At 41.8% G+C, this 27,498-nt stretch overlaps 1 protein-coding gene across 4 annotated transcripts in view; it reads left to right on the top strand.

Annotated features, from left to right (window-relative positions):
• Window positions 1–27,498, top strand: part of MAST4 (microtubule associated serine/threonine kinase family member 4) — a 403,649-nt gene that overhangs the window by 280,718 nt on the left and 95,433 nt on the right. For all 4 annotated transcript variants that reach the window (XM_074995485.1, XM_074995487.1, XM_074995488.1 and 1 more), the window contains one exon: window positions 22,953–23,041. In XM_074995485.1, coding sequence (XP_074851586.1) covers window positions 22,953–23,041 — 89 coding nt within the window. The remainder of the gene's footprint in view (window positions 1–22,952; window positions 23,042–27,498) is intronic.

Below are 27,498 nucleotides of genomic sequence, written 5' to 3'. Positions count from 1 at the left end.
TTTCACCACCATGAGAGTATAAGTAAATGATTAAACACCCAGTATCCCTCTAAACTATGCCAGTATACCTCTGCTGACAAACACTGTGCATTGATAGATGTCTGCTGTCCATGGGAGAATCTGGTTTCTGGAACTTCAGTTTCTCCTGGCTGTTTTCGGTGCTGCAACAAAAGGAAAGGTTTTAAGAGCCCCCATTTCCTTGAATTCTCCCGGTACTGCTGGTAGAGTTGCCTCCTCAGACAGGATGATCCTGAGCCCATAAAACTGGACATCTGGCTGTGTGTACTTAGGACCCTTAAGGATTTTCTGGGACACTTATCAAGGAGTAACATTTGTGAAACCTGGTAGCTGCTAGTGAGACTGAGGAACAGATTCACGGTCTCCCTTTTCATTGGACACCTTCTACTTGTTCTGCGAGCTGAGGAGAGGGGATGGAGAAAAGGATGAACAAGGAAAAGAGTGACTAAATGTAGATGAAAAGTGGGAAGGGATATAGAGAGCAAGGGAAAATGGAAGGGATATAAAATATACTGGACTGCATTCTGGATTTTAAATTTGAGGTTTAGTGGTCTTTTGTGTGAAACATTATGGGAGTGGGGAAGAGGTTTACAGGGAGTGTTGATATACACAGTATGTATGCTGGTGATATCAATATGATAAATTGTTTTCTTCAGGCACCTTTTGGCTACTTTGCCTGTGTGCTGCCTGTTAATCTGTCTCCACTTGGACTATTTCAGACCCTCCAAGCCTCCGAACAGCATCAACCAACCTCTTTTTAGTAAGAAAAAAAGCAAGCCAGAGAAGTATTTTTCTCTTCCAAATCTCTCTCCCAAAACAAAAAATCAAACAAATGAAAAACATCCATTAATTTGTCCAAACACTGGATTAGTAAAAAGCACAAGATGGTTAATTTTTATTGGGGCTCCACTGACAGATTTAAAGTCTAGACTCTGATTGCCTCATGACCCTGACAAGCGATATTCAGGGATTTTATGCCATTGGGTAGAGGAGAATTTCAGCTTCCCAGTCTATTACACAGTACCTGCTTCAAGTCTCAAAAGATACTGCAAATACCAGATGTCAATGTTATGACATTTGTCTACACTAAATCTATTGTTGGTATACCTGGAGGTTTCTAAAATTGAATTACTTATAATTTTTTTAAGCTTCAGAAAGCTTTACAGTTGGGTTACTTTCTGTATGGAGAGGGAAGAAAAACTGTACCTTACTTTTATTCAAAATTTCTAAAATAGCTTTTCTGGTTTTTTTTGTTTTTTTTTGTTTAAGTATGTGACAAATGCAGAGTATATGGTGGTGCAGTATAATTATTTAATTGATACTTGTTTAGAATGACCTGTATAATTTAAGAGGGAGTAGTGCAGCTATCCCAAACTCACTCTAATAAAACCATTTTTGTCACACCACAGCATCATTCATACGCATATGTATTTCGTGCCAGGTCTGCTGCAGTGTGCTTAAAACCCATTGATTATTTTTTTTTCTTATTGTGTGGTACTTGATGATTAAGCATAAGAAAAAAATACTCCTGAGAAGCCTAGAGCCTTGTATTGTAATCTCACTGCAAACTGTGCCTGCCTGTAGATGTTTGAATTGCTTCATTTGAGATTATTCAGACCTTTCCAATTTCCTCACAATGATGTTGCAGCAAAGCAGTGTCTTCTGCATATATAATAGCTTGCTTGCCTCAGATAGATGTACTTCAGTATGGAAATGGAAAACTTCATCTAATTCAGTCTCAGACTTGGTCTTAGTTTTTGTATCAGTTCAGTTTTGTCCTGTGTGTGGTGTGATGATTTTTTGTTTGTTTTGTTTGGTTTTTTTGTTGTTTACAGCAGTAACTATATTGATACATCCACAAATTTGGATGCAGTATGCTTCAGCTTTTTCCCTTTCCCATACAGGAGTAACTATGAGAGCTCCATGACATTTCTTCAGTAAATAGTTTATTTGCTGAAACACGTGGTTTTAATTTATTGGAAAATTCATGAATTAGTATAAAGTTGGCTGAATAGTTTTGACTACACCAAGAAGAAAAGGCTTTAGTAATGTTGAAAGGAAACATTTTTATTTTGATCAGACTGTCTTTGTTGTTGTGATTGCATACAAGGACTGATGCAAAAAACACTGGGTGCAGTGATATTGTTTGACCAGGATGGCCTCCATTCTAACCCTTTAGCCCAAGGTACTCTCTGAGATGTGACCAGGGCAAGTCTATTCTAGACCTGAAAGGGCTTCCTAGATACATAATTCCAGCTATGACATCTAAGTTGATTTTAGCTATGCATCTCGGATCAAATTATCTGGCTTTTCTCACTGAGGAAGGTTGACAGGCGAAACTCTCTCGTGAAACTTCGTTACTCCTCACAATAATGAAAAGTATAGTGGTTAGCTCTGAAGCCCTGATAGTTTGAATTTGTACAGCCCCATTAGGCATGCAAAATTGGCTCAGTCTCCTAGTAAATGTAGCTCCCAGTAAGCGTAGATGTAGTCTGAGGTTCACTTCCCCACTGTGCCTGATATGGAGAAGAGATTTAATCCTTGATCTCACCCATCCTCAGTGAGTGCCCAATTGACTAGGCTATAGAATCATTTTCGGTCTTTCCCTGCCTGATGACTATTCATGGCTTAGTCCAAAGGATTGAAAATGAGTTTGCAATTCCAGTCATTAGGGCACTCAGGATCTCGGAAACCCCAGTGCAAATCCCTGCTTGAATAACTTTTCCATTATCTTTACAAAGTTAGATCACTTGTTCAGGGGGAGAGATTGAGAGCGCTACAAGCCAGCATATCCCACTGTTGAGTGCTTCGACTGTCCCTGTGCAGTGTGGGAGACCAGGTAGAAAAGAGAAAAGAAACTTTGGGTTAGGTTGAAACAAAAGCAGGAGGGTGGGACCCTGATTTTTTTTTTTTTTTTTTTTGATTCATCATGTTGTGGGAAATTTTGGATTAGACCTGAAACGAAACTTTTATTTTATTTTCCCAATACTAAGCTGTACCAATAAAAATAGTGCCTTTATAGTGGTGTAACACTATCCATACTAAGGGATTGTGTTGCTTTTTTACCAGTCTGGTTAAAGAAGTTCAAGTTTTTTCTGTATGATTTAGTATCATTTAATAGACAGGACACAAGACATAATATGGGGACTGGATAGGCACTAGTAATGCTCCATCTTTTTTAAAAAATATGTATTGATTTATTGTCAGTGGCACTAATAGATACACTTATTGGCAATCTCAGCAAAGACCAACACCTGACTATGTGTGGTGAATGAATTAGCACTGCTCCTTCCTGGGAAAACAACAGATTATAATGCTCCTAGACTCTGGCATTCATTTCTGTCTGTGATGGTTAAACCCTTACAGCAGCGTTGCCCAATGGGAATTGAAAGTTAGCCACACTTGCGGTGGTTTTTCTGTATTTGCCATAGGCCTTCCCCCCAGCTCCTCTGAGCCAGGTTCCCCCAGCCCTCCCACTTCTAAACAAATGTCCTCCCCTAGAGCTAGGCTCCTGCCTCCCCTCTCCCAAATAAATGCCAGTGACTTACTGGACACACTGCTATTGCTGGAGCGGCTGGGGCTGGAGGAGCCGCCATACGCTTTTCCTATCAGGGTGGGGCATGTGTGCAGGCAGGCAGCACTCGCCTGCAGCTCTGGGAGGAACCACATGCAGCTCCAGACCTTTATTTGCCACACTGCGGTGTCCTGTTCTCCACATGTGGTGAGTGGCGACCATATTGGATCCTGCAGCCTTAAGAGGGTTCTCTGTGGGAAGCAGCCAGGTGAGCCAATGGAGAGAGAGGGGGATTTTTGAATGGAAGTAGTGGCCTGTTGAGTGAGAATCTTTTGTGCTGGGCTGAATCAGAAAGACACAGAAAAGATGCTTAAGCAGGATAGATAAATCCAGTAAAGATCCTGGCCATCTCATAATCCGTGCATAGATATATAAGGAGAAGGGAAATGTTTAGTTAGATGTGATCAGGTTATTTTTATTTGGATTTGGTGTGGGACTTTCTAGGCTGGCTGATGTATTTTTTCCCTGCACTTTGTAACTTCTAAGCTGAATCTCAGGGAAGTAATTCTCTGTGCTCCACCTGGAATGTTTTGAGTGGTTTTATTATATCCAACAACCAAGTAACCTTGTTTACTTTCTTGGTATTCTTCCATTTTTTGTTTTGTGAATAAATTACTTTTTTGAGGCAGTGATTTGATTTCTGTGCCCTAGAGGAGTGTCTGAGATAATGCCTGACTAAAGCAAAAGGTCAGTTATCATATTACATTTTTTTTCCTTATCTTTGTTTCTAAGCTGTCCCTTAAGGAAAGAGAGAAGCTTGGGGTTACCCCACAGGAAGATATCCAAGTGTGTTGTCTTGGGTTTTAAGTGGGGGCTTTTTCGTGTGGTCATGGTGGTGTTGATTACTCCCTAGGGTTAGGGAATTTGTTACCTTAGAGAGCTTTTTTTAAGCAGAGCCTATAGAAGCAAGATATTTTAAGGTTTTTGTGGGCCCCCACTTTTGCACTCGGAGTGTCAGGGGGGGAGGCAGCCCTGACATTCGTAAATATGAAATATTATGATTTTTCTTTTCATCTTACATGAACAGTGAAGGAAAATATTGTTGACAAAGAAATGTCTTTGTTAATTTCATCAGTTCTGAGTATACCCAAACAGTGGTAGGTGTCACATTAATGGCTCCAGTAAAGCAGCCACAATACATCCCTTAAATGAAGGAAGACCTGGTTTTCAGAGTAGGGATGTAATAGAGTATCTAGTTACATGACTAACCAATAAACAGATGCTTATCGGTTTTTAGTGCTATACACAGTGCTTTTTTCCTAGGAAAAAACAAAAGGTGGAGGAACTCAAGCCTCAAACTGCCCAGCCCCCCCGCCAAAACTCAAGCTCCAACCCTCCCCACTCCAGTACTCAAGCCCCAAACTGCCCCCCGGCTCCTAAGTTTACCCCCCCGCCCCAGTCTGCACCCCTTCTTGCCCCCATGTGGCCACAGGTGGCTTAACACCCCCACAGCCTCAAATTGCCCCCAGGCTTCACCCCTGCCCCACAGCCCACCGTCCCCCTCCCTGCTCTAAATGAATGCCCTCCCAGCTTTAAATCAATGCCTTCCCCCAGAACCATGCAACCCCAGCCCCCTCTCCCCCTGTAATTCAACCCAACTCACCAGAGCTCCTGGAGGAGCCAGAGATGAAGGTATTGCACCAGGCCTCTTGGGCTGGTCTGAGCCACAGGTGCCACAGCACACCCCAAGCCCTTGCCAGGCCTTGAGGCTGCGCCTGGCCGCTGGAGCTGAGGCAGCATGGACCATGCTGGCCTATGCTTCAGGGGTGGAGCACAGGAGCCATGCTGGGACTGGAAAAGCCATGTGACTCCAAGCTGGAGATGCACATGTGTCGGGGGGGGGGGGAGAGGGGGCGCTCAACTCGTGGCTCTCCTGAGCCTCATTTTGCCACACACATCCTGCTGTCCCCATTGGGGAGCATAACCCAGCCGCCTGCCAAAATGGCAGTGCTGGGGAAAGAGGTGCCAGAACACTATTCCGTGGTGGTCCACCAGAAGAAAAGCCCTGGTGCTACTGGTTACTTGCAGCCTTCACTACCCCTGCAAGTAAATAGAGGGTTGCTGGCTCAGTCTCTTACCTGCTTCTGCTGGGAGTAGGCGGTTTCCCCCACTGCTACTCTGCATTTAAAAGGCTGCACCAGCATGTAGGCTGGCTCAACTCCTGTCCCGCCCCACTGCTCTGCATTTAAAATTTAAATGAAGAGCAGCAGGGGAGTGGGGGATGGTGCAAGATCCCAATCCCCACCATAGAGACAGAAGTTGAGCCTGCCTGTATGCCACTTCAGTCTTTTAAATGTAGAGTGGCAGGGTTGGGGAGCTGGGTTGGAAGCTGAGCTAGCCTGCATCCTGGCTCAATCTTTTAAATACAGAGTAGGAGAATGAGTGAGGGAGGGAGGATTAACTGAGTAAGTAACAGAAATTTGGTGGTTACTCAGTTACCAGATTACTTGCTCTTTAAACGTCCCTGTTTCAGAGGCTCCAGGGTTCTAACGTTTTGGCCTAAACAAATAGTGATGAAAGGTGTATTTCCTCCTTATTGAATTTAATTCTTACATGCTAAATATTTGTTTAAACCCTAGCCACAAGCATTATCTAATCCTTGTGTGAAAATGAAACACTGCGCAGTATATTAAATGCAAAGTACTATCCACATAAATCGTATTTTTGTGGGGACAGACTGTGGGGCATGGTTCAGACATGCAATACCACTTCTGATTCATATGGAAAATATTCTTTAGTAAAATCAAATCGTATTTCCTTTGCCATATGGTTTCAATCAGCCTTTTAAAGAAGAGAATCATACTGGCTTCACTAATACTGATTTCCAGTAATGACTTTTACTGCTTAGTAAAATATTACAGAAATATTTGCTTCTTTCAGCGCACTGCTTTAAAAGGTAATGGTAACAGGCAATGTGTGCATGATTCGGAAGAAGCATATTCCCATGACGTTTTCTACATTGCAGACCTCTGTAACAACCTTTGCTTCATACAAGGGTATTTTGGCTCTCCCCTTGTGGTGTGTGGTTTTACCCACTACCCCGACCTCCTCCCAGCTCATAGTGGGGTGAACTGGCTACCTTCCCTTCTGTACTTGGAGTCTAAGTCTCTTTCAGGAGACCACTGCTCTTGAAATTCCTGTTCTCCTTTTTTTGTCCAATATCACTGCATTCTATGTCCAGGCTATGCCTAGGTTGCAGGGTTGTGTGGAGAAAACAGCCATTTTGTTGACACAGCCCACGGAGTGTTTGGATTGCAAAGCCCGTTCTGTCGACAGTAAGTCAACAGGACACAGCGCTTTTGTCGACAGTTGTATCCCGCTCACCATGAGGAAAAACGCTGTTGTTGAGAGAGATGTGTCAACAAAACACCAGTCTGGACGTTCTGGGGGGGGCCTTCTGTTGACAGAAAAGGCCTCCGGGGGTGCCATGCAGGTGCCCCAGCGGACATCCTGTCTACAACAATCAGTGCACTATGGTTTCTGCCTCCAACCCTTCTTAGAGCTGTAGGGAGCCTGGGGAGCCCCGTGGCAGGAAGCTGAGAGCATGGGAGCAGTGGAGCAGCATGCTGCTGTCCCCTACACCCTCACGGCTGCACCTTCCCACACGGTGGCAGCAGGGATCCCGAGACCACCCTGGTTCCCCATGGGAGGAGCCTCAGGTCCCGCCATCCTCCCTAAGGTTCCAAGAGGTGCACTGCATCCTGATCCAGCCCAGAGATTGAGGCTCTCCTAGGACTTGTGCAGGACCCCCAGGCCAGGCATTGCAATGCAGAGAACTGTGGTCACAGGGCTACTGCCCTGGCCACCTCTGCCACAGAGGTGTGGCAGGGGTTTTGTGCAGGTCCAAGACATTGCCTGATGCTTGGGGGCGGACCAGCAGCATGCCCTTTATTTCTGAGAGCCACACACCATCTTAGGGGGCAGGACACACATCCTTCCCAGCCTGAGCCTTAAAACCACATTAGAGACACCCCTCCGCACCCCCCACTGCAGCAGAAGCCTTGGGAGGAGGAGGCAGTTGAGTCCTGACTCCCACCAGAGCCAGACTCCGCCAGACTGGTCATCACCCTAGACCTCGTCCTCAGCAGCCAGACCACCTCCCAGCTGTCATCGATGCTGGGCAAGGGTCCCTCCAGTGTGTGTGCCACATTTCATACACCCGAGGGCATTGGAGGCTGGTGCAGATGGGGTGCGCTTCCAGCATCGCTCAGCTGGCATGGCCAGAACCTCATAGTGTGGTCCTGGCACGTGGAACCTTGCACCCACTGGCCCTCCCACACAGCATCCTGGACCTCTGCCTGAGCGATGGCTGTGGCCCCTCCCTGCTCATATATCACCCTGATCGTGGCACCAGGCCAGCCCTGACTAGGGTCCTGAACCTGGAGTAGAAGGGGATCTTGAAGCCAACGCTGCTTGGGGTCCCACTCCCCCTTGGGTTTGCGGTCCCTCACCCCTTCCATGTTCTGAGACCCTCCCACCCCCACTGTAAATAGCTCATTGTACGTAACCTTGTAAATAGTTTTGTATAGCAGTTTCTTTTACACAAGTTATTCTTTTGTTCTGTAAAACACAGTTGTTTGTTCACCATACCTGGGTCCCTCTTAATTTTACAGGGGTTGAGGAGAGGTGAGGGGATGGGGTAGGCCTCTGGGCCTGAGGCCCCCTGCTGGGGGAGCCATGTGTTGATCAGTGTGGGGCTATTGCAAGCTGAGGGGCACCTCCGCTGGCATGGCACTGAGGCCATGGCTGTCACCCCTCCCCCCACCTCCCCAAAGCCAGGGCAAGCATGGGAGGCACAGCGAGAGCTCTGCTGTCCCTTGCTGGGGTAGCGAAGACCACAGCAGGGTCAGGGACAAGCTGTCTGCAAGGGTCCCTTGAAGCACCTGTCTCTGCTGGGCTCCGTCACCAGCTCCCAGAAAGAACAGGTGACCTGCAACCCTGGTTGATGTTCCTGGTGGCAGTTTTGTTGAGAGAGCGGCTGGGTGATGCACCTGTTCTCCTTCGAAGCACCTTGCTTTTTGGACACGCTTTGTTGACAGAAGTTTTGTTGTAAGATATCTTACAACACAACCTTTGGCTGACAAAACCTTGAAATCTACATGTAGCCCTAGAAAACCAGGGCTGGGTAAAGCCATAAGTATAATAATCACACGCTTACGCTTTACAAAGTGCTCTATAAAGCTGGTTCTGGCAAATTCTTCCCACTTGCCCCCAAACCTTTTTTTTTTTTCCTCCAGAGGAAGGCCAGTTGTGCCCGCTTTTGGAATTGTTTTCAGCCCAAATGAGGTTTGGGAGTACAGTTTTGGAGAGCTGAGACACATCCTGCTCTGAAGAGCAGTGGCAAGTTCACAAGCAGACTGGGCTCATATACACCACTCTCCTGAGTACCACCACAAGAAGGTGGGGCAATGGACAAGCCTTTGTAGGCTTCTGCCTTGGACCCTGGATTGCCTTACTTGGTTATTAGAAAGAAACAGGAAATGCTCATTTTTTACTGTGCTCAACTGATTTTCTAGAAACATTTTCAGTGTGGTGTATGCCAAACAGCAGCAGCTGTTTGCTCTTTCATAGAGCTACTTTGTGTCTCCAGACTTAACAATAGGACATTGAAAAACCTAGGGAAGTGACACCCTCTCCAGATTTCCTAGACAAAAATTCATGTACAAACCTCTTGGGTCAAGGTAACAATCCTCTTTACTAATGCATTGGGAAAGCAGCATTGTAAACCATTGTATAGTTTTCCAGTGGACCTTGTCACAAAGTTACAATGAAAGTGAGGCATTTGTTTACAGTGCTATATTAACGGTGAGTAATTTCTTCCACCTTTCCTTCTTTTTAAACTGAAATGTACTTCTTTCCTATTTAAAAGTGGTTCCTGTTGATTGCTTCGCAGATCTGAATTATGCAAAACTGTGAGCATTACAGACACTGAATTATGGAATCAGGTGTTTATAAAATATTTTTAAAATTAATTCCATGTAATTTAAATCCTTCTACACTCATTTTTCTTGTGTCCCTAATCTTGTGGTTGAAGGATAACATGTGAATTGAAGAGTGGCTTCTTGGCTGCGCTCATTTACATATGTGCTGTGATCCTGGCCTTTTTAGCGTGGAAATAATTAAGGTTAATTCTGTCGGTGTCAGCAGATGCATGACTTCAGGGAGGTAATAGTCTCATAGTTCTGCAATAGAAAAAAATTCATCAGCGCTCCAATAATGTGTATAATGGAGGTCTACCATATTCTGATTAAACTGTAATGTAACTATAAACTAGAAAAAAGTCACCAAAGTGACTCACTGAAGAGCACTTAGCAAGAGTTTTCTTTTCAGCATCCTATAGATCTGACTTTGAATTTTGTCAAAAGGAAATTCATTTTATAGTGACTATTTTAAAAAGTACTTTAGTCCGATTTACTTTGCAGCACTTCGGAGACTAGACCACTTCTTGGTAAAATGAAAAATAGTCCTGTCTCAGGCCTCACAGCCTTATTTAATCTAGTTTGTTTTGTGTTCTTTTCATGCCAGTACAAGCAGTGAAATCCTAGTACTTGTGCCTCCAGTCAGTTTGGCTTCTGTATGTGATTTTTTTTCCGGATGGCTCTGATATCGTGGTATGGTAGATGTGTATGAGGCATGAGTGACTTCACCCACTGGATATTAAGTGGATCTCACCAAGGTGATGCTGGCTGAAGTTTTGAGGATGGAAATATTTTCATTTATGATACAATCTTATTATCATGAACACACTGGGAGATGTAAAGGTAGCCTGCGTATAATGCTGTGATGAGTTTCTATACATTAATATCGTGTCCTATGCAACATGCCAACTGAGTTATGAGAGTTAAAGCCATGAACACTCTTGAGGAAGGAGAGAGCTGGTAGAATGAAGTGTGAATGGAGGAACAACTGGCAAAGGTGTGAGCTTGCAAAACCACCTAAGGCCAGTTCAGTCTTTGAAGGAGCAAAAACTGACAAGGGAATCTGAGTGAGGATTATGAAATGGGGGAGAGCAGCCAAAAATCACTGGATTCTCAGGGATGGATATAAGGGAAGGAAAAAGCAGCCCAGATAAACCCATTATTCTTTTGAGGGGAAGTATTGTAATGTTTGTTTGCGTAAAACTAAGGTAGGGTAAGTATAAATTAGTTCAGACAATTAAAACTGTTCAGAAAATTGTGCAGGTTGAATGTGAGATCATATAAAAGCTTTCTGTTTCAGCCCCCCCTTCTCCTGGCTGTTTGGCCAAAGCAGGTCAAATATTTAAAACAATCTCATTCCCACAAGGTGAGAAATAAGGTAATTACAGAAACAGCAAAGGAAACAATTGAAGTTAATTATGGGGGAGCATTGCTTCTTTGACCTCATCTTAGTAATTTTTAACCACGCAGGGGTCACTGCGGAGCTGGAGAGAGCCAATGGATACCTCTTGTTAACAGAGCTAGCCAGCTCCCCTGGGGTCATGGGACTGCAAGAGGTAACTGGAAAGCAGCAGGAAAAATGGGGTCCCAAACATACCCCACTCCTCTCATGTCCCCTGCAAACTTAGTCAGGGAACAAGGAGCAGGAATAATAGGAGCTTTGCACCAGCCGGGGAATAGCAGACACAGCTAATATAGAAGTAGAGAGGCCACATCTGCCTTCTATCCCAGGGCAAACAGCAGCTAGCATCAAGTGACCTGGAGGCAGAATCTCAAGAATTCTCCAAAGTCACCTGAACACCCACCTGGGAAGATGTCAGAGGTTGCCAGAAGCATAGTGATAGATGTTTTCTAAAACTCATTCCTGGTTCCAGCCTTAATTGACCTAAATTTCGGTCATGTGCAGTCATTTAGGCATACGCACAAAATATGTCATTTAGGATTCCAGGTCATTTGAATAATACTTCCAAGACTTAAATGTGATCTAGGCAGCAAATACTTGAGGAAGACACTTTTTAAAACATTACCAGCTTGTCACTGGCTAGCTTACTTTTTTGTTAGTGGACTGGTTTTCCTTTTATTTAAGTCCTGAAAAATTTTACCATAGGGTAACACACACACACACTCAGCAGACAGGATGAATCTAGGAGTTACGTCGATGGTAGGACTCACAGATTTGATAGCAGTCTTATTACATTTTCCATGTGTGGAATTTTTCTCTGCCAGTGACATGGTTTTTACCTTAATAATGAAAGGAAAATGTCTGTATACCATAAAATTAAGTTTCCTGAAAGTAATAGTGAAGTTATGGTAGTGAGCATTTTGTGTGTGACTTTGCAGAGGATAAATAAGGTATAAAAGAGACCTACTGTAGGGTTAAATGTGCACGTTACTGTGTTCAATCAGTTGGACGGTGTGAGGTCGTGAATATTACATTCTCCATATAATGAACTAGAATTATGAAATTGATGGGTGTGTGACCCAGAACAATGTAAATTTTGCCTCCTTTTCACTTTGTGTATTAGATTTGTATCTTGTAAGCAGCTATTTTATGAACATTGTCCAACTAAAGTGTTAAAATGGACTACTTAGTAAATGTTACGTCACCTAATTAAATATTTATGTCGGTAAAGAATTAAATTCAGCTTCTGTAGATATAACATGGAGCAGAATAGACAACACTGGCCTCACAGTCATTTAGGAACGATATAGGGCTATTAAAATAGTCCTCTAACCTGGCTTCCTTTCTTTTGTTGAATTCTCTGCTGTAGGCGAGAGAGAAATAGTGGTTAGTTACAGTGAACAATGAAATCATAGATATCACAAAATTTGCACTTATTAGACCCAGCTGTAAGTTTCTCTATTTCAGAGTTTTAATTATTATTCAACAGACACTTTATCAAATCTTCCAGTGGTGGGGACTTGAAAGGTCTTTGGCCCCTGGAGGCCTTTATTTGCATCCTTTTCCCTCACCAAGTATTGTGTTGGCTGAAGGATAACCTATTACTGCTACCTCCTACTGGAATTCCTGCTGTACTACAAGGAGGAAAAATCTGTGGTTTGACACTGAACTTCTTAGGTTAAAGTTTTACAGGCGATGCATGCAGGGGGTCATCTTAGGTGCATTCTCTTGCATTTTAATCTACATTTTTTCCTGTATGGTACTTTCCAAGGTTAAAGAAGAACTCTGTATAAGCTTTGCATGTTGAATAGTAACAGAGAGGTAGCAGTGTTAGTCTGTACTCCAGCAGAGCAAAACAGCAGAAATGTAGCACTTTAAAGACTAACAATCATTATAATTTTGTTAGTCTTTAAGTGCTAATGAGACATTTTGGGATATGCTAATGAGGTGTTGCAATGAATGTGCTGTGCCTCATTAGCATGATGGGAGCCACAGCGCTTCAAAAGTGCCACTTTCGATCTCATGTGGCTTGTCTACACAAGGTCCTTTTCAAAAGGACCCTGCACACTTCAAAATCCCCTTATTCTTACTTGCAAAGTGCTGTGGCTGCCATTATGCTCATTGCATGTATTGTATATTCATTAGCTTATCCCATAGTGTCTCATTAGCATCCCCTTTTTGAAAGCGGGGGGCTAGTGTAGACATAGCCCTTGTCTCAAATTTAATTTTTGGAAAGACTAAAAAGAGAAAAATGGAATTCCACCTAAATATACATGTGGCTGGTGAGGAAAAGAATGAAACAGTGGCATGCAACTCTTAGACAACATTTCAGATAAGCCGGGGGGAAGACACAGTGTTGACATTCTTTTCCTTTCCTTCCCCACCCCACTACCACACTCTCAATATCTGGTCTCGCATGAAAGGGATATAGGTTACGAGCTGGGTTACCTGCAGTTCATTCTTTTGATTTTAGTGTAAGTGGCTGCCTTGAGCCCATTCTAAGACAAGGTGAGACCTAGGTGCTCGAATTCTATAAAAAGATTTCCATTAGCTCATGATCACTGTGGATTATTACTCAGTGAGTGTGGTATGTGGCTGGATTTTAGCTTGACTGTTCATTATATGTTCACTATGATCACTATAGCGAATTGAATCTATTTCAGTTTTTAAGTGGAAATAGTGTTTCCTAAAACTCTAAAGTGTGGCAGCCTCACTCAACTTTTTTAACCCTCTGAGCCTAAAGCAGCGATGGGGAACCTAAACTAATGAAAGGGCTTCAATGAGCTGCATTTCTTCGTCTCCATATGCCGCAAGACTGTCATAACCAAGACAGTTTCCTGGGATAAGATAGATTTACTAATGGTGCTTCATTATCATCATCATCAACAGCAACAATCACCATGAGCTCAGTGCTGGTTGGTGTCCAATGCCTCCCTCACTTTCTTTCCACTAATGGTGCTTGCATACCTAGAATTTGCGGGAAGTGCTGATTGAACTGTAGAAGTGCTTTGATTGGATTCAGAGGGAGCACACAGCTCTCACAGTCAATGTTGTGTGCAATCCACACACACCTCACTTCGTGTACCCTTGCTTTGTGTGCATCACTTTAGTAATAACAGCAGGAAAAATATACATGGATAGAAACCAGCGTAACCTGATAACCCAGTGGCTATGTCTAGACTGCGGACTTCTGTCGCCAAAGCAATTGTCGCCAAAGCATGTGTCCAGACTGTGGCTCTCTTGGAAGAGATCTGCCAGTCAGGAGTGTTTTGTCGACATCCCTGTACACCTCATTTCACGAGTCAGAAGGGACAGGCCAAATGTTGGAAAAGTCTCTCCTGACAGAACTATCAGCAAAAAGTATGCAAATGTTAATGTGTATCTTTTGTTGATGGTTCTTTGCAATTTAGACATAGCCTGTGTGTGAACAAAGGTAAACAAATGCCTCATGGGCAACACGTAAACCTGATGGGCTGCATGATACCCATGAATTCCCCACCACTAACCTAAAGCCTCTTAGCCATATTTTAACATGATTAGAAAATAGATACAGCTGAATGAAATCTGTGAACCCATCTCAGACCTTGTAGGGATTCACAGTGGGTATTCCAACAGCAGCCCTGGCAACATCATAATCCCCTTTGATGTTTCTTCTCCCCTCCAAAGCAATGGAAAATTCCGCTTAATGATGCAGTCTAGCATCACTCCTTGTGTCTTTGGAGGATTCCCTCTTTTGTCGACTCTTGGTGGGGAGAAGTGCACCATGTGGGATACTGCTCTGCTTCATCAATAGTCAGTGCTTGCCTTTGTCTCACTGAGGCTGATTCTTAGATCATGTGAGCAGGGGTAGATAAACTCTCATGGGAGCCCTAAAGTAATATAGAAGAACTGCTTTTTATAAACGGGCAGGAGAATCAATGCATGCCTTATTTTAATTTTATTTTTAAAATGTTGCCATTGGTTTAGTGCAGGGAATTTGCCTATTTCTTACGTACTTTCATCTGTGAATAGAAACTAAAATACTAGAAAAACTTTGCTTTTTAAGCCTCTCTATTGTGCAGAGTTGACTCTGTAGGGCAATGTTTTCCAAAGTGTTGTCCGTGGCTCAGTACCGGTTTTTTTTGGGGGGGGGGAAATACCGGTCATACAGATGATCACTATGTACTATTACTACTGTGAATAAATAATAAACAGTGAAAATTTATTCATTTTTCATTTTTTATATGCATTTATGTTTTTGAGCGGCAAATAATGGTACTGAAAAAAAAACGGTCCCAACTATATAAAGTTTGGGAGACCCTGCTCTAGGGCCTTTGTTCATCACGACAATAAATAACTGTGGAGTCATAGGCTAGTACATTTCATAACTAGTTAAATATAACTTAAATTGAACTTTTCCAGTGTAAACAAAGTGAGCATCTCCCATGTCTTACTAGAGAGAGTTTGCGTCTCTTGAGGTGCTTGTCAGCTATATATTTTTAATGATACTGAAATAGTACCTGCCTTCTCTTTCCCTAGAGTTGGTCTTATGTTAGTAGTCTGTCTTGTAGCCTTTGTATTCTGGCTGCTACAATAGGCTAGTCTCAAGATTTTTGTTAGCAAATATAAGATTTTGTTTGCAATAGTTCTTCAAATATGTAGGATCCCCTTTTAATCTTTACCTTCAACTAATCCAATTTGTTACTGACACACAAGTAAGGGGCAATGTTGCAGAACAGTGCTGTTGTCAGCACATGCTGCTAAAGGTGTTGCCAGAGGAGTTTATAGTCCATATCCATCTTCATTATAAGTGTAAATTATTAATAATTTGGAATGTTGAAACAAAATCATTATAAATGATTAAAACAGCTGCCAAATTTCCTGTGGAAAACATGGCAGGTTGTAGTCTGTCAATACCTCCTTTGTGCCCTACATTTTTTTGCTTAGCAATTAACCTTTATTGCCAGTAATTACTCTTGTATTAGTGCTGGTATGCCTGTGCAGAAAAAGGCTTCCATGATCGCAGAACTCTGTGTCATTCATTAGCCATTCTCCTGATTACCTCATCAAGAAACTAGCATTTAATATTTCAGCTGTGAAATGCCTGCTTTCTTTAGAGTTTGTTTAAGCAACCTTGATTTGTTAAGAATAAGTATCCCTTTGCTGTGATGGTGATATCACTCATACATGCAATGAATTAATGGTTTCAGTTCAGTTCTGTCAACATCACAGCTGGTACCCTTATTGAAACTCTTTTACCAAGGGTCAAGCTGGCTTTCAGTGCAGTCCCTTGTTGTCTGTCCTGTGGATAAACAGAGAATTTCAATTTCTAAAGCAGCACACTTGGCTGCTTTCTCAAATGCAAAATGCTATGTGTAAAACATTGGTGTGGGATATAGCAAATTAAAATAATCAAGTGTTTAGGGAGGGAAACTATTTTTGTAGCTAAAAGCAGTCAGATTCTTTAAATGTATCAGGACATACTGCATTTAAATGTACATATACTATTGGTTATAAACTGTATTTTTGTATAATTGTGATAATGTATTTTGAATACTGTAATCGAGTTGTGGTGATTAAATTACAAGCTTTATTATCAAAAACAAAAAAGAAATTTGTTTTCACTTCAGCTACCTGGATCTGTACCATTTGCCTTCCCAATTTTTGCACTCATCAGTTTGGGCTCTAAGAGCATGTTAACCACTCCTGTTTTCCTGAACATATTTTCTAGTTTAAAAGTCATTGATTCCTTAAGCCTTAGCTCTGTTAGAGCCTTTTGGAAGTAAAACAATATTGTTTTAATGCAAGTATGATAGAAAATATCAACCTGGGAGGAGTTAATTTTGGGATTATAATTTTAGCTGTTTGCAAGAATATTTTTAAGTAATCAGGGGGGAAAAAAACCCTCTGAAATACTATATCCCTGTAATTGGAAAGTTGTCTATTCAGCGGTCTTTGCCTTTCTTGATCCCTTTGCTTCTCCACAATTGTGTCTCCCACCCTTATTTTCCAAGCACTTGTGGATGGCAACTTCTCTCTACAGTTCTCTTTTAATAGTCACGCTAACAGTTTTGTCATGTGCTTCATTAACTCTGTTTTAACAAAATGCTCAAATGGGTTTTGACTGTTTTTGTTTGAGCTGTAAGCGGGGTTAGGATTCATTTAACTGGATCCTGTAATTTAGTAGTTACACTGCACTCAAGTCTCCTGGGATAAATTTTTATGAAATTCAATACAAATTATTTTATATAGCATCCTTCATCCATTATATCACAAAACCTTTTCACTGGGAGAGTCAATCCTATGCAAAAATTGAAAGGCTGGTTTTAAGGATAGGAAATGATTCATAGGGAGGAGATTAGACCAGTGTTCCTGACAGCATATAACACAAATGAGCAAGAAATTCCCTGATCGTGAGAAGTTACAAGAAGAGAACAAAGAAGCCAGGGTAAAGAGGAGAGTGAATGGGCAGGGGAGTAGGTGGATATGAGAACAAGGAGATAGAAGTAGTTGGCAACAAATGTGGAAAACAAATAGGTAATTCTGAATTGGAATCAAAGGTAGGTAGGGGAGTAGTGATGGTGAACCAAAATATCGGTGACATGATGTAACATAAAATTACACCAAGATTTTGGAAGGTGATTGTTTAAACGTGTTCTTACCAGATTCCATGATGATTCCCTTTCCAGACAATGCAGGGGTTCACATCTACTCCTGATGAACATGGTTTGCACAGTTGGCCTCATACTAGTAGGCGAGCAACAGTCCAAAGAGGGAGCCTCTCAGAAAGAGAGGAGAGAGAGGCTGACAGGAAATGTTAAGATTGTATGTTTGGCTTTCTGCTGTGATATTCTCCCCCCCCCCGCCCCCTGCCCCCACTTCCCATGTGTAGTTTCCAAATCACAAGTCACACTTGCTGTCTGGCTTATTCACGACAGGCACATCTCTTCTTTGTGACAGGTATCCTTATCAGGACATAAAATCCATTGTGGGCACAGTTCTTTATGTAGCCTACCAAGGTCTTTGCTGGCGCAAGTTACTATCTCTGTGTAGACTATTCCTGTACTGTTCTGCTCAAGACAAATCTACTCCTGTCAGTGCTGTGTAATACCATCTAAGGTTGAGCCTTTCAGGTGTGTGTGTGTGTGTGTGTGTGTGTGTGTGTGTAAATAAGTGGCATGAAAAGACCTTTTTATTAAAAGCCTGCATGGAGTTTGGAAGACAGAAGAAAATGGATAAATTATTGTGTCCGTCTGAACTATCTCTGAGGGTCTTTCTTACTGAAAAGTAGTGGTTACAGGATCAAATGCAGCCAAGTTGCAGGGCTAGTTGGCAATACTTTGCTATTGCCACCATGACTCTTTTTGCTCTAACAGCTCTGATCGCCTGGCATGGTTCCCTGTATATTTTCCAACCGTAGAGGTCCTCCTTAATGCAATCCGCAGAAGGATGGTGGAGTTGCACTTTTAGGGTTGCACTGGTGTAGGATGGATGACTTAACTTCCTTTGTGAAACAATAATAATATACCTATGGTCAAAGTAGGTGTTTGCCTTTCATATAGTGATTCACATCTTAACTTATTACCCAGACAGGTAATGCAAGAAGATGTCAACCTCTCTTCATTTTATTCTCTTTAATAGAATATTTAAATCAGTATGGCAATAATTATATTCTGCTTAAGGCTGCAATTTCATGTAAGATAAATATCTCCTGAAAACAAGTTGTTATCTATTGTATATGTTTTGCACAAGGATGATAATTCTACCCTAATTTCTGGCTTTAACTGGGAAAAAAAAAATAAAGGCAGGAACACTTAGAGTGGGTTGAGGGCGGAGCTATTTGAATGAAGTAGTTTTGATAATGATCCCTACCTTTGTGTGCGGAAAAAGGTGCCTTACATTTTATCTTGACAACACACTGGAGTGCTGAATACAGTCCTCATTTGCTTAGATTTTAAATTTAAGCAACATAATGTATTAAACTAGTAATTTCAGCAATGTGACTTGATTTCCAATTAAATAATTGAGTCACATTATTAGAGCTCAAGATGGAGAAGGTACAGGCATTTTTTTAGTAATTTCATGTGTGTGAAATACTGAAGCATTGTATGTTTTTAAAATTAAATTATTCAAGTGAAACACTACATTTAATGTTTGCCAAGTTCTGATTAGCAATAGGTTAATGGCTATTTTTAAAATAAACATTTAAGAATTTAGAAACACTCAGAGGATTTTTTAGATGTATGTGATGCTGGAGAGGCAACAAGAGGTTTGGGATACTTTACATTGCATAATAACTTTATACCAACTATACACAATATGGGAAACATGTTAATGGTATAATATGTAGAAAAGCAATATTGACACACAAGCCCTCTGGCATGTTAATGTCTCATTAAAGAGCAGGGTTTCAGTGCAAATGCCAAAAAGTGTACACAGCTATAATACAAGGGCAGCAGCATCAGTAATGGATAGTTCTCTAAGTCTGCTTCCCAATCAGGACCACTTCTCGGTGTTTTTAATTTGCAGAGATTGTGTACTCTACACTGTTGCAGAATTGAAGATTAATGAATTTACTGTTAATAAAAAGAAGCAGCAGAAGGCAAAGGGTTTGCCATGTTACACCACAGCTATATAAAACAGAGTTGGAATGTGGCAAAATCTTGGATTTGTGGGCTCTAAAAGTATGCAGTGTTTTATATGGGTTATTTTAAATAAAATAAAATCAATACTGACTGACTACATCTATACTAACGCTACAGTACTTACAAAAGCAAATCATCGCAGGGATGGAAGGGGAGCAGCAAGCAGTTGTGGGGAGGAGGGGCTCACAGCAGACGCTGGGGTGTGTGTGTGGAGGGGAGCATGAATCAAGGGAGTTGGTGTCTGGGGGAGTCGGCAAAGGGTTGGGGAGTGAGGAGGAGCTCAGGGAAGGGGTTTAATCTAAGAGGTGCAGGAGTCAGGTTTGGGGGCAAGGAGGAGCTCAAGGCATGGGGTTAGTTGGGGGATACAGGTTTTCACAGGAACAATCATTTAAATAACTCATGTACATTTTCCTTTACAAAAAAAAAAAAATCCTGCATCTTTATTGGTTTAAGGACCCAAGCATGCCAGGTAAATTTGCTTGCATGTAGACATGTATACTGTGGCTGTGTCTACACGAGAAGCCGTGGACAGAATTCCCCAGCAAAACTTCTGTGATTGTGTCTACACATAAAGCAGATCGAAAGAGCAATCCTCTCTGTCGACAGAGCAGCCAGATTGCTTAGCCCTCTCTCGACAGAATGGCCAACCAGAAGCTCTGCAAACAGAGGGCCCCCAGACCATTTACACAGTTTTTTTTGTCAATAGAAAATTGAACACAGAGAGGTATAACACAGTCGGCAGATATGCCAAGTTTTGTCGACGGACTATTGTCAAAGCACATTTTGCATGTGGACACTCCACAGGTTTGGCCAACAAAAGCCCAGTTTTGCCGGAAAAAACCTTCTTGTGTAGACGTAGCCTACAGGTATAAAAACTAATTAACACTTCAGGAAAATGTGATGGTTTATTTCAGTTACCCAAACCTACAGCCCTGTATCTCCACAAGGTTCGCCTCCTCACAAGAAATCCTCTGGCAGTTTGCAAACACCCCAACTACCCCTTCACCCCTGCTCACCTCCTGGTGATGTCATCTTTGAAGACTGGGGAGAGAGCTCTGTTGTTCTACAACCATTTGGCACCTTTGGGAGCTAGATGCTGGTTTATATCTCATCTTATTGAATAACTTCAACGGGCTTTAATCGTACGGAGCATATGTGGTTTGGTTTCTTCAGAAAAGAAATACCAGATAACAGTTTGAGTTCTATGTATTAGAGGTGTAGCCAAGTTAGTCTGTATCTTCAAAAACAACTAGAAGTCCTGTGATACCATATAGACCAACAGATATTTTGGAGCATAAATTTTCATGGGCAAAGACCCACTTCATCAGATGCATGAGTTTGAGTTCTGTCAATCTTTACAGCTCAAAAATATGCCGCATAAAGTGTATTAAAATTTTGCCTAACATCCAGATCGGGGTGCACAAACTGGGGATGGGCCCCTTGGGGGGACACGAAATTTCATAAGGGGGTTGCGGCACAATGAACTGCTTAGGTTTTCAGGCTCATGCATCTCATTACGAATGTTGAAATATGTTACTGTTTTTGTGCATGTGTGTGTTCTCATTTATATACTGATTAATAAAGATTTTACATTCTACAGATTTATTTTGTACACATGCCAAAATATTTTTTTTCATATTAACATAACCAAACTTCCTATCGGTTTGGATTACATTAGGTTGGGGGCAAGGGTAGCTGCCAATTGCAGGGATGAAAAGTGGGACCCAACATAAAAAGTTTGCTCATCCCTGATTCAGATAACAGGCAGGAAGTAGGCAGATTGTACTTGAATTTTAAATTGGGAATGACAAAATATTTAAGATGTATTTTTTTCAGATGTTCCACAAAGTCAAAAAGACCACACAGAGTTGAGGTTTTTTTTTCTTCCTGAGCATTTAAATTTACAATTTTCAATCACTGTGCCTATTTTCAATTATTATGTAATACTGGGATGTGTTAAAATGTGTAATATATTAAAATCAATCGATATATTCCATTACCAATCAACTGAGTGAAGCAATTTCATTTTATTCTTATATACTCTGCCAAAACCAAATGGTCTTTTGTGGGCTCTTTTGCTTTCCCCATTGCAAATAGCTAATCAGAACTGAGTAAATCAGAACATATTGTACAGTTAAAAAGCAATGTTTTAAAAACAGTGACTCTGTTGTCAATAATACCTTGGATTTTAAAAAAATCTGATTTACTGCTAACCATTTATGCTGTTTGCTCAGCTTTTATTTTATATCTATATTTTATATTCAGCTTGTATAATTAGGAAACTAGTCAATTTCCCTTTCTGGCAGTGATCCAGAAAACAATAACATAATGCTTAAGTTGGAAATGATGCATGGGGGTGTATTTCATTAAAACCCTACTTTTATTGGAATTTACTTTGTAATACTAGAAGTAATTTTAATCAAGTTAGGCTAAATTGTTGGCCTGAATTGATCTCAGTGTCTCTTTAAGACTTTGCAAGGAAAATTTTTAACACCCTCCCCCTTTCCCATCCCCACACACATCTCCTGCAGACACTTACATACCTGCTTAACTTTATTCACAAATAGTCCCATTGGCTTCACGTAGCTGCTTACATGTATACAGTTAAGTAGTACCTGTGTTTGATGACTGTGGTGTAGTTTAGCATAAAATACGTTTTTATGAATAATAAGATGTGGTTAAGGAAAAGATGCCACCTTTCCCCTTACTTTAATAGAGGTATAAGTTTAATATTTATATGTTATCTATAATGGGAGAAACAGTGGATTTGCAGTACTTTAGTTGAAAAATATGAGAGTGAAGGAATGTATTTTATCTTTGGTGGCGTCATCTGTTCTGTTGACAAAAGGCACAGATGTGAAATTTATCTCAATAATTAGATTTTGAATTAATGTATCTTGATAAGATTGACAAAACATTGCTTTTCGTTGCATATGATCTGGAGTGAGAAAATTCATATAAATACAAATACCTTTAATCATTGCCTGACAGTTACAAGCCCAGGATTGTTTTGATGTGTTTATGAATGTTATATGTACAATAAAAGGCAGTATGTCACAAGATATTACATCCTAGGTTACGCTCATGACACAGAGCATTGACTGTCTAAAGGGCTGAGAATTGGTGCATAGGTCTTTGTGCTAACTGAAAGGTAAATATGTTGCAAACTAGATAAATATCAGTAATGTACTGTCTTATGCAGTTATGTGGGAAGTGACACTTCTTGCCTCATGCAGTATGTGCCTGATTTGGGATTTTCCACACTCAAAATTCCTGTTGAAACATCCGAGTTTGATTTAATGGGAGATTGAGCTGCTGAATAATTGCAGGATTGGGCCCTGTGAGTAATATTGATGTATGCTTGTTTAGAGGGTGTGCTGTTCTATGGTTTAAAGTTACTTTTTTCCCCCTTACAGTTGTCGGACAAGTAACCGAAAGAACTTGATAGGAAATGGCCAATCTCCAGCTCTGCCTCGGCCTCATTCACCACTTTCAGCTCATGCAGGTAAAGCACCTAATGTTACCTATGTCATTTTTTATTAATGCCTTTAATTCTTTGGAAGAAACACCTCATCTAGTCCACTACACTCCTGCAGAGTCACTTTCTCTCCATTGTTTATAATAACCACAGCGTGAAAATAATCATGGGGAGAGCCCTAATTACTTCATTTGGAACTGCTAAACCATGGTGATAAGCACCCTGGAAATAGCCTATGAGGGTAACATTATTTTTGCCCAATTACATGTTGACAGATGTTGATTTTCCCCATTCTCAATTCTCAGCACAGCACTTGCAGCTTATGTTAGACAATGTTGTCAGCGGACGGATCATTTGATAGCAAATCAGGGTATCTTGAGTTCTGTTCCCAGTTCTTTGCTGAACTGGCATGTGACATTGGACAGGGTCACTTCAGCTTTCCGTACCTCAATTTCTGCATCTGTAAACATCTGTTCACGACAATTTGTTTAAGAAGCACTTTGAGATCTGTGGATGAAAATATGTGAATGAGAGCGGCATTATTGTTGTCACTTGCTATTTTATATAGGAATCTTGTCTGCACAGTAGAATACAGTACAGCTAAGTTGTGTGTACAGTTCAGTTGCAGTTAAATCCCTGGGAGTGCTACAGTAAGAGGATGAGAGTGTGGGAACTGGTGTTAGCCATCGGCCCGCAGACTGTCAGAAGTTGTTGGTGTGGCTATGGAGAGCTGGTTAACAGCTTATATGGTGAAGGAGACAGCAAAAAGATGGGTTTCATCTGTATTTTTAAAGGGAGATGGTGGTAGGTTCAGTTGGTAAAACATTAGCAGGCTGTCTCATGCATCCAGCTGGCAATGTTAAATGAGAAACATGCCTGTCCTTGCTACTGTGGGAAGTAGCCTAATGCATCGATAGGAATAAAGAAGTATGTGTAATGCCACTGCAGAGCCAGTAAAGATAACATGAGTCGTTGTAACAGTTCATGGGAACAGGAATTAATGAGGCTTCAAAGTCTGCAATAGCATGGGTCCATTTTATTTTTTAAACAAATAAATCATGCTTGGAATCTGACTCCTTTCATACTGGACAGCAGTCATGTTAAAGAGTGACAGGTTGGTTTACTGGCCTGAGCAAAAGCCTGGAAGTTATGACTAAACACCAGAAGTTCTTGACTGATAATGACTAGCTGTAGCTTTTGGCAAGTCATTTACCCTCTCATTTTCAGTTCCTCAATCTATGAAATGGGAACAATAATATTGATGGCATATGGCTGTTGAGAAGTCGCTTTTCAGATGAAAAACAGTAGGGTAAGTGCTAGTATTAACTATTATTAAGTAGGTCAAATGTGTGGTTGAAACCACTGACATCCACGTCATAAGCTTTTGAATGGGTTGCATATATTGTCTTATGACTGCTTGTCACAATATTCTAGTTCCCACTGATCCAGGGCAATCTCTAATATATCTCACTCTACACGTAACATTTTTGCTGCCTGGTTTTGCCATTTTGGGCCTCGTTTGTATTAAGGATATGCCATGATTCCAGCTACTTCTGTAAATGCCCCAGTTCATCCAGGAAAGCTGTGATTTACACGTTTGAGACAGAAATTCAGTGCACCAGAGCAAATCTGGTTTTGCTTGTCTGCGCCAGAAGTTGACACTGGTGCAACAATATCTGTAGCAGGTGGCTGATGGCTGGATTCAGGGAAGATTCTTAGTAAAGAAAAGTCATCAGTCCTCTAGGTTTTATGGGATTCATGACTTATCTGAGTTGCTTCTGGGGGGGGTGTGATGGCTTTAAAATCTGCTGTGCTGTAATGAGTAAGCATCATCTTAAAATTATTTGAATATGAGAAGTTATGTCTTTACTATTCTGTTTCCATAATTCATGATTGTTTGGAAGTTTCTTTTTTTGTGATGCAGCTGAAACAAAGGGAGGCAAGTTTCAGTAGCTCCTGGGAATTACTGTAGAGCCATTTCATTGCATTGGATTTTTCTTCTATAAAACAGAAGTATCAAAGGATTTTTTTTAAAATTCTCTACTCCTGGAGTATCTGTTTTGGTGTCTGTATTGGTGCAGACGTGCTGCTGGATATTTTGAAAATATTTTAATAAAGGTGTGCTGAATTTTGCAAAATATTTTGGTGCAGATTTACCTTAGGAGTACAAAGTAGACACAGAAAGAGAAGTGAGTGGAAAAAGCGAAAGGCAGCTTGTTGAAGCAGCTGAACTGCAGGGCTTATAGAGTTTATTGCATGAGTGACTACAGACAAAGATATGCCAAATTTATTGATAAGTAATGGGAGACCTTAGACAACATGGAGAAGATCTACTGAGATTTGAAGGATAATAATTGGGGTACTCCTGGAGTCAGCTCGAAGTTTTGTCCCAAGACAAAGTGAAGTGGAGGAGACTTGTAGGTGACCTACGCTCCACTTAGAGTACAAGGGTTTAAGTAGTAAGTAGTAATGGGAGACAGGAGCACCCCCAGGAGTTATAGTAAAATCATGTAGGAGCATTAAACAGTCCTACACTTAAGAGAGGAGGCTGAAGTGGGTGTGGCTGGGACTAGAGGAAATAAAGAGCAAAGTCAAAATGCGCAGGAGATATAGGAACTTCTCTTGCATATCCACTGATTTGTTGTCTTCTGTGGTAGCTATGCAGATGTAAGTGTTATGGATGGTAAGCCAGATTTTGGGGCCCACAGTGCTTGCAGCCAGAGCCCACTCCCCCCTCCACCTAACAGGCATGTCTGTGTAGGCCTCCTGCACATGTAAAAGACAGCCTCAAATTTTGTTGTTTTAAAAGATGTTTCTAGTTCTCTTTCTTGTGAAAACAGAAAAATACAGACCAAAGTCTTCTCATTGCTAGGGTTGAAAGCTGCTTGTTCTCCCTTTTACTAAAGATCTTGTGTTATGCAGTCTCTCCTATAGCATTCCAGGGCTGGCCTTGGGATCCATGACACCTTTGAAAATAGATCCATTGATTTCTGCAGGAACCACAAATTCAGAGTCATAGGAGGCAGGGGTTTGTAATAGCACCCTGGGCAGCATCTAGTTCTGGGGTGGGAAACCTCTTTGTATCTAGGGCCACTGACCTACAGAAAAATCAGTTGGGGGCCACCTGCATATGAAACAAAACAAAAAATAAACCCAAACTGACCTGCCATCCTCAAGTGAGGAGGAGAAGAAAAATTCCTAAAAACCTTGCACATATTTCCTCCAACTGAGAAGCAGAAATATCATTCACTTAACTACTCCCAAACTCTACCCCAGATCCTGGGGAGGGCACGGCTGGTAGAGTTTTTGGTCCCTCAGGATCTGGGTGGGGCCAAAATGAGAGATTCGGTGCGTGGGGAGGGCTGCCGGGGAGTGAGCCTGGTGTAGGGGTGTGGGGTCTGGCGCAGGAGTGGGCTAAGATGAGAGTGCAAGGCCTTGGAAGGACATAGGGTGCAGGAGTTAGCTTGGGGTGTGGGGTCTGAAAGGGGGTGCATGAGCCGGATGCAGATGGAGGGCAAAAGTTCTGAGTGGGAGGGATTTGGCTGGAGTATGCTTGGAGTATGGGGCCTGGGAGGAGCAGAGGATGGGGCACCTAACTGGCACAGCTTTGCGTGGGGGCACAGAAGTGGTTCTGCATGGGTCTGTGCACTACAGCAACTATTCAGCTGGTACTGCCCCAGCTGCTCCCATTGACTGCACATAGGAGCAGCTGGTACAGTACCGGATCTGGCCCATGGCTTGCTTTGATCACCCCATGAGGCTTCCCCACAGTGGGGAGCTGGCATGGGTCTCCAGTCACAGTGCCCCTCTCCCCTCCCAGGTGTCTGGAGCACCAGTGCTAGCTTGTGCCCCATTGAGTTGAGGGAGGGGGTGTCTGAGCTCCATAGGCTATAAGTTCACCACCCTGATCTTGCGCTATTATCACTCACTTAGTTTTCCAGCCACATACCTGCAGCATAGCCAGTCCCTGTACTCAATGGCCAAATTGGCAAAGTGCAACCAGAATCTCCTCCAGGTCTGGGGATATAGTAGGTTTACTGGTTTTGTTTTGTTTTGTGTGTTTGTTGCCACAGCAATTGCAGCTTGATCCTTTTCTGTATACGAGGTCTTTTGTGTAATTGTTTTGTGTTTCATGCTAAATTTTAATGCTGGTATCTGTGATTGCAGTTTCAGCCATGGCATTTTATAGATCTAGTGTTATGCAAGTTAACTGAGTTATTTATATTAAAAGGGAGCTGAGCACACTGATCGTTCTTTCAGACTTCGCACTCATGTCTAGTCAAATATGAAGTCTGATTCAAAACAGTGCATGGAACTTTCACGTTCCTTAGCAGCATTGTGCATTTGACCAATTTAAAGGCACTAGTGCTTGTTCATCAATCACATGAGGTTGCGTGAATTCGTCATCTTTTGTTTTATTCTTCATTAATTGAAGTGTGTTTATGCCTAGTCTGTCGACAAAACTCAGCACTTCCGCTGACAGC

The sequence above is a fragment of the Carettochelys insculpta genome, chromosome 5 (genome assembly GCF_033958435.1).
Source record: "Carettochelys insculpta isolate YL-2023 chromosome 5, ASM3395843v1, whole genome shotgun sequence".
Taxonomy (NCBI): Eukaryota; Metazoa; Chordata; order Testudines; family Carettochelyidae; genus Carettochelys; species Carettochelys insculpta.
Note: the sequence above shows the minus strand (reverse complement) of the source record. Positions and strands in the feature narration are given on the sequence as shown.